Source organism: Limulus polyphemus, unplaced genomic scaffold, assembly GCF_000517525.1.
Source record: "Limulus polyphemus unplaced genomic scaffold, Limulus_polyphemus-2.1.2 Scaffold8798, whole genome shotgun sequence".
Taxonomy (NCBI): Eukaryota; Metazoa; Arthropoda; class Merostomata; order Xiphosura; family Limulidae; genus Limulus; species Limulus polyphemus.
Window position 1 is genome coordinate 18,519 of NW_013674408.1, and position 6,906 is coordinate 25,424.

A 6,906-nucleotide genomic window follows, 5' to 3' on the forward strand; every position below is an offset into this window, starting at 1 on the left:
GTCATGAGAAAATACCATATAAAGGTGGAGAGAGTACAGTCATGAGAAAATACCGTATAACGGTCGAGAGAGTACAGTCATGAGAAAATAACGTATAACGGTCGAGAAAGTACAGTAATGAGAAAATACGGTATAAAGGTCGAGAGAGAGTACAATAATGAGAAAATACTAAACATAAATACGAGGTTAGCATCTTGTTGCAGAAAAATGGAAAGATCAAAGTGATGCTTAGTTAAAGACAATTTTATACATAATTAGAAGTTTATTGTCATTTGATTTTGTATGTTTGTAGTTAAACACAAAGGGCTATCTGTACTCTTTCCACCACTGGTATCAAACCCGGTTTCTAGCTTTGTAAGTCCACAGACATACCGCTGTGATACTGGGGGCTTGTTAATTGATTAGTTGGTCTTTAAGAATCCGGGATGGGTGTAGACAAGTATTCATTGTGCTGAGCTATGGATCTGAGGCTACACAGCTCGAGCTTTGCCACAGAAAGAAAAAAATCTTGCTTTACAATTTGGGGCCGTAAGGTGTGTTATAAAGTTGACCTCAAATCCAACTGTTTGTTTAGAGTAGCTGAGAAAGTTGTCGGTGTGTCTTTGACTTGATGCCTTCCCTCTAAGTCTATAAGTTGAAAATTAGGAAAGGCTAGTGCAGATAGTCCTTGTGTAGTTTGTATCCCAAACAAGCTAAATATTCAAGAAAAAGTCTTCACAGCTGCGATATTTTTTAATGGTGGCTTTTGATTGTGTAACTTTTTGTTTAGGTTTGTATAACAGCCATTGGAATAATTGTTTTCTTTTTAAAACTTACCTGCATCTCCTCAAGTTTTTGAAATTCTTTTCTCTTGGTTAGTTTCGTTGTGATATCCGCCTCTTAAAATATGTTTTTTAAGTATTTATAAACCTTAGAAAATACGAAATATTGCCATTGAAAGAAGATTTATTAATAAAGGCATTCTAGATAAAATAAAGATTTATTAACTCTTCCAAAACAATGAAATAAATCTAAAAAACTCTAATTACTTTAGAAAATTTATCATGTTCGTCTTTCATTTTCAGCAACAACACTCGGGTCTCGCACAACTAATGGTTCGTATATATATATATACATATATATGTGTGTGTCTTATTGTTGTATGTTGTCATGGTTACAACAATGAACAAGCCTGCTCTTGTTAGCACTGTTAACACCTTTGCTTGGCTTGCTTGTTTTTAATTTCGTAATCCCTCTGTTGGCTGTATATATTGCGTCAGCTTATGTTTTTTTTTTGTGTGTGGTTTTAATTCATTCCAAACTCTGTTGTTTAATTGATTGAAATAAGGTTTTTATATCATCCAATGAATGCAAATGCTAAAAGCAAAACTGTTATCCAATTAAAATATAATGCATTTAAAAAAATTCGAAAGTATTACATTTTTAGAAAGTTAATTGATACTTCTTTTTTTTGAAAGCATTATGAAATTTATTGATAAACGATTTAAATTAAGATATACGCACAAAAATAAGAATATCACAGTTCATCCCAGTACCTCTTAGGGTTAGCTTTGCACTTTCAAATTTTCTTCTGCTTTGCGCATGCTCTTGTAGTCTCTTCTCGATGAAAGGTTAGTGATAAGTTACATAAAACTTGGATACGTTAGTAGTATTATTATAACAAGTAGTGTATTTCTGTCATGTCACTTAAAAACCCTGTAAGATTTTTAGTTTTGACATTATTCTTACGATATATAAAAACTACACCATGTTAATATATATATTATTTATTTATTTGTGTTAATTTCGAATTATTGCGATGCATTAAGGTCATTTTAAGTTTTTCTGCTTACACCTAACACTAATTACAGTGCTAGTCTAAAAGTAAAATAATTCCATTTTGCAGATGAGTCACTAAATAATTTTATATTCTAATGACTATAGATAAAATAAATTAATACGCCCGGTAAAAACTGGGTATTCCTACACTGTAGGATTATTATTATTATTTTAAATATTTATATATTGTATTATTCTCTTCTTAAAGACCAGGCGTTGCCGATTGGTTAGATTGCAGGACTTTAAGTCTGAGGGTCCATGGTTTGCAGATGGTATTGGTACTGGTTAATAGTATATGATATGTTGAGAATAATATCTGTTATCACACTTCCCATCTTCGGAGTTTTGACCAAACGACTCCTCTGGTATTTCAGCTTCGTTTTTCACAGAATTATAAATGTTTGATGTGGTGGTTTAGAGTTCATACTTCAGTCGATAAGCGAATCTCACTGTGAAAGTCGGAAATAGCATGAAATATGGGAAACTGGTGACTCCCAAGCTCTGGAAGAGAACGTGAATGTACCTACGTGACTGATTGCACATTAGGTAGGTGCGTGTGTGATTAACCCTTAACATGAGGGCATGTCAAACTGCACATGTCACGACGTTTTAGTGAGTAACATTCAAAATTAAACTACTTAATTATCATGGTATAGGAACAAACTTGACATCAAACCACAGATAATAAATCAAATTTTAATATTATATAAGTTTTAACTATAAAAGGAAATATTTAAAAACAACTTCAAGTTCCCCTAGTGTGAGAATTTGGATATTTGTTCCTGAGCCGTCTCCTCTTTTGGATTTTTTTGTCCACCCCGGGACCCCCCTAGAAAACTATGACATGTAACGTCAAATATCCTCTATAATTTCGACATCAATATTTTTATATTCTTCAATCTTATGGGGCTCTAGAGCAATCAATGGAAATTCATAAACGACTTTCCATGCCTACCTTTGACACGCTCTAACTTACAATTTGCTATTAGATTTTTTCTGAGGCCAATGCCCATTAAATTGATAACCAATAGAAAGCCTAAATTTCAACTGATTCATTGCCATAGCCATCATACCACGTAGTCTTGCAGATAATTAACAGTTTCGTTTGATGTGGAAACAAAAAATTTCCCATGAGCACACACTGGGAAGATTAGTTGAATTTCTAACTGCTCAAATCACATAATTAGAGATGTTTGAGGACCAGTATCGGCAACCTGGTACTGCCGGTACTATTGTAAGCCTTGCATCCGTGTTGTATATGTACTGTGCATTCGTGGAATAGATCTGTTTGGTTGACGTCATACTCATGATTACTAAATGTTATGAATAAGGCTCTTCAGAGAGGCCCGGGCCATTTCTATCTTTTGAAGCCCCTGGCTATAATAAAAACAAGCAGGAATCCTCAGTAGCCGCGGCTGTAATTATATCTGAAATAGAGGCTATGAGCTAAAAGTTTGAACTTGAAAAAACAACTCGGATCCAGTTTTGTTTTGTTGTTGCATCTGTTCTTCTTAAAAACGTTCTCAAGACTGAAGGCAGTTTATAAACCACCTACTGCCCACCATGACTTTTGACCCCAGTTTAAGTACTTTATATACTTCTCTCAAAGTACCAAAGGAGTTGGTTCAAAGGTACCCGACTTATTTGTGTCCTAACGTATGCTCAAATGATTCATTTTAAACGGTCAGCTGAAAAATAAACACATGAAAACAATTTCTTATTTTTGGAAATTGTAATTCATGTTATTCTTATCATTTTACAAAATATAAATTGTTTACCTAGCATTTTCTGCTGATCCAAAATGCTAGGTAATTACTTTGTAGAGTTTTGGATCAGCAGAAAATGCTAGGTAATTACTTTGTACAGTTTTCTGCTGATCCAAAACTTTACAAAGTAGTTACCTAGCATCTTCTGCTGATCCAAAACTGTACAAAGTAGTTACCTAGCATTTTCTGCTGATCCCAAACTGTACAAAGTAGTTATGTAGCATTTGCTGCTGATCCCAAAATGTACATCGTTGTTTGGTAGCATTTTCTGTGGTGTGTATATATATATATATAACCAATATGTACATATTGAAAAACACACACTACGGTCCGAGTGGGTCTAGTGCACACATTCATTTCCCACTTATAACTAACTGCTCGTAGAAACAGTCATTTAGGAGTTTGTTTTGCCGTGCAGAGGAACATAAATTATGTTTTATATCATCACGTGTCACTCCACTGAGTTCTAAATTCTGACGTCGTGAAAACACATCATGACCATTCTTGATGAAGTGTTGTTGGCGTGATGCTACTGTAAAAGCTGCAGCTTATACTATGCTAGTTGCTAAGCTTCAAAATTGCTGTCTGGGCTGTGCGAACCACAGGTATCAAACCCAGAATTTTAGCATTATAAGCCCTCAAGCTTAGCACTGAGCCATTGTGTGGTGCTTTTATAGTCTTATGTACTGGTATGATGTGTGTGTGATCATTTGTTTCTTTATATAGCAAAGTTTCAGGTTTCTTAAATTAATATCAGAACAACCAATTAGAACAAGTTCGTATGCATATATATATAGTTCATAATAGGATGAATATCGAACCAACGAGAGAACTCGAGGTAAAATTAAACATATTATTTGGCTCAAAAATAAGTAAATATAATATAATAACAAAAATAAGTGAATAATATAATACAATATAATAACACAAATAAGTAAATAATATAATATAATAATAAGTATATAATATAATAAAAAAATAAGTAAATAATATAATATGGCACAAATAAGTAAATAATATAATATAATAATACAAATAAGTAAATAATGTAACATAATAACAAAAATAAGTAAATAATATAATAACAAAAATAAGTAAATAATATAATAACACAAATAAGTGAATAATATAATAAAATAACACAAATAAGTAAATAATATAATATAATAACACAAATAAGTAAATAATATAATAAAATATAATAACACAAATAAGTAAATAATGTAACATAATAACAAAAATAAGTAAATAATATAATAACAAAAAAACTAAATAATATAATATAATAACACAAATAAGTAAATAATATAATGTAATAACAAAAAGAGGTAAATGAAGAACTTATTATCAACTAATCATGGCAGTTGCTAGAATTATTATCAAATACTCGTAACATTAGTTGCTATAATTATCAACTTGTCATGACATTAGTTGCTATAATTATCAACTTGTCATGACATTAGTTGCTATAATTATCAACTTGTCATGACATTAGTTGCTATAATTATCAACTTGTCATGACATTAGTTGCTATAATTATCAACTTGTCATGACATTAGTTGCTATAATTATCATGAACTAGTAATATTGCTTTAATTATCATCAATTTGTCATAATATTAGGTGCTTGTCATAATTTCTTAAGTAAGAGCTAAGTATACTCACATACAGATTTTATATATATATATACAGAAATACTATAAGGAAAATACTCGTAATCATAAGTCTAAAGACATTAGAGATGGTTGATGACCATTCGAGGAAATATATATATATTTTTAACTTTGAAATTTCACACAAAACTAATGTATTCCTTTTCCTCACAGCTAACACGTCAGTTTCCTGTTTGTATATTCAGTATTTTGTCACGTAGTCGATATTACAGACCTTAGACAAACAAGCTGTTCTTTATCCTACTGAATCTTAAGTTTGTATCATACCAAATATGATCCCTTCTCTTACAATGGTTAAGTGTTCAAGATTGGTTGATAACATTGAAGCTGAACTTGTAAAATCGTTTTGTTATATATTTTTTATCCCTGATTTATCGTAATATACAAACAAATATGTGTGGAAAACTTAGAAATAATAAACGTTTTGTTTTTATTTCCGTCTCTCACAGCAACAGATGCACGCTCAGCAGCTGCCACCTCACACCCATGTCCCCCCTGTTCCCATGATGTCTCATGCAGCGTTAGCAGGTTTACAGCCACCGATAATGCCACCAAGCAGCACCACAGGGTTATTGGCGCTATCAGGGTCCTTGACAGGTGGTGCACCCACTTCTCAACTGTCGAATAACATTTTGAGCTCTTCATCCACTCTCAAGGATCATCGAGATAACAAACGAACCAACTGTATGTGTTGAAAGTTTGTATTTTTGTTTACAAGAGAATAAAATATAACTTATGATTTGAGATTCAAAACTATTGTTAAACTCTCTGACCTAATATGTCGAAGTAAACACATTTTTTTATATATTTTTTTTTTGCTATATATTTAAGTATGGACTGAAGAAAGAATAATGAAATAAATAGGCTGTAATTGTTCAGTTTATTGATATTTGTGGAATATGATAAACCTCTGTTTACAAGCCGAATGATAAAATTTACAAATTTCTCTTGTTAAATATTACATAAATGTCAGTTTTTTAATATTATTTGTATCATTTTCTTATAGTTGAACTATGGTTATTTAAAAACATAACCTAAACAACCAAAGCAGCAGGGGGAATTTAGTTAGTATTTAATTATTATAGTTTTGCTGACCTAGTATGGTAGTGAAGTATTGTAATATGCATATATATATATTTTACACTTAACTGTCTTATCTTCTTGAGTGTTATGGACTGTTCTCTTGTAACTATAATAGCCAAGAAGTACTGAATGCGATAAAGCATGTAATTAGTAGTCCTAACGTAACTACACGTTTCAAGTAAAGTTGTATTGACCTTAAAATGTAAACAAGGCTTAGGTGGATAAAGAAGGTTAGCAACGTATTGACCTTAACAAGGCTTAGGTGAGTAGGAAGGTTGCCAACCTTTGTAGATGGGTAAGCCAAATCTTATGAGAAAGGACTACTTCCATCGGAGCTGGTTCCGTCGAAACCTCACTGCGTTTATCAACATTTCACCAACAAGGAGAATTGCCATTCTAACACATGACCAACATATATAAAGCTAATTAAGCCACTTGTAAATGTTCTGTTGTTTGGTTAGTGGAAATATATAAAGCTAATTAAGCCACTTGTAAATGTTCTGTTGTTTGGTTAGTTAAAATATATAAAGCTAATTAAGCTGCTTATTGTAAATGATCTGTTGTTTG

At 31.9% G+C, this 6,906-nt stretch overlaps 1 protein-coding gene across 2 annotated transcripts in view; it reads left to right on the forward strand.

Moving 5' to 3' along the window:
* LOC106475558 (transducin-like enhancer protein 1) overlaps nucleotides 1-6,906 on the forward strand; it is an 18,074-nt gene that overhangs the window by 9,478 nt on the left and 1,690 nt on the right. Inside the window, exons 3-4 of one of the 2 annotated variants that reach the window (XM_013936237.2) lie at nucleotides 1,065-1,094; nucleotides 5,706-5,940. In XM_013936237.2, coding sequence (XP_013791691.2) covers nucleotides 1,065-1,094; nucleotides 5,706-5,940 — 265 coding nt within the window. Of the gene's footprint in view, nucleotides 1-1,064; nucleotides 1,095-5,705; nucleotides 6,747-6,906 lie in introns of those variants that run through there. The other variant, XM_022379644.1, reaches the window with a different exon arrangement.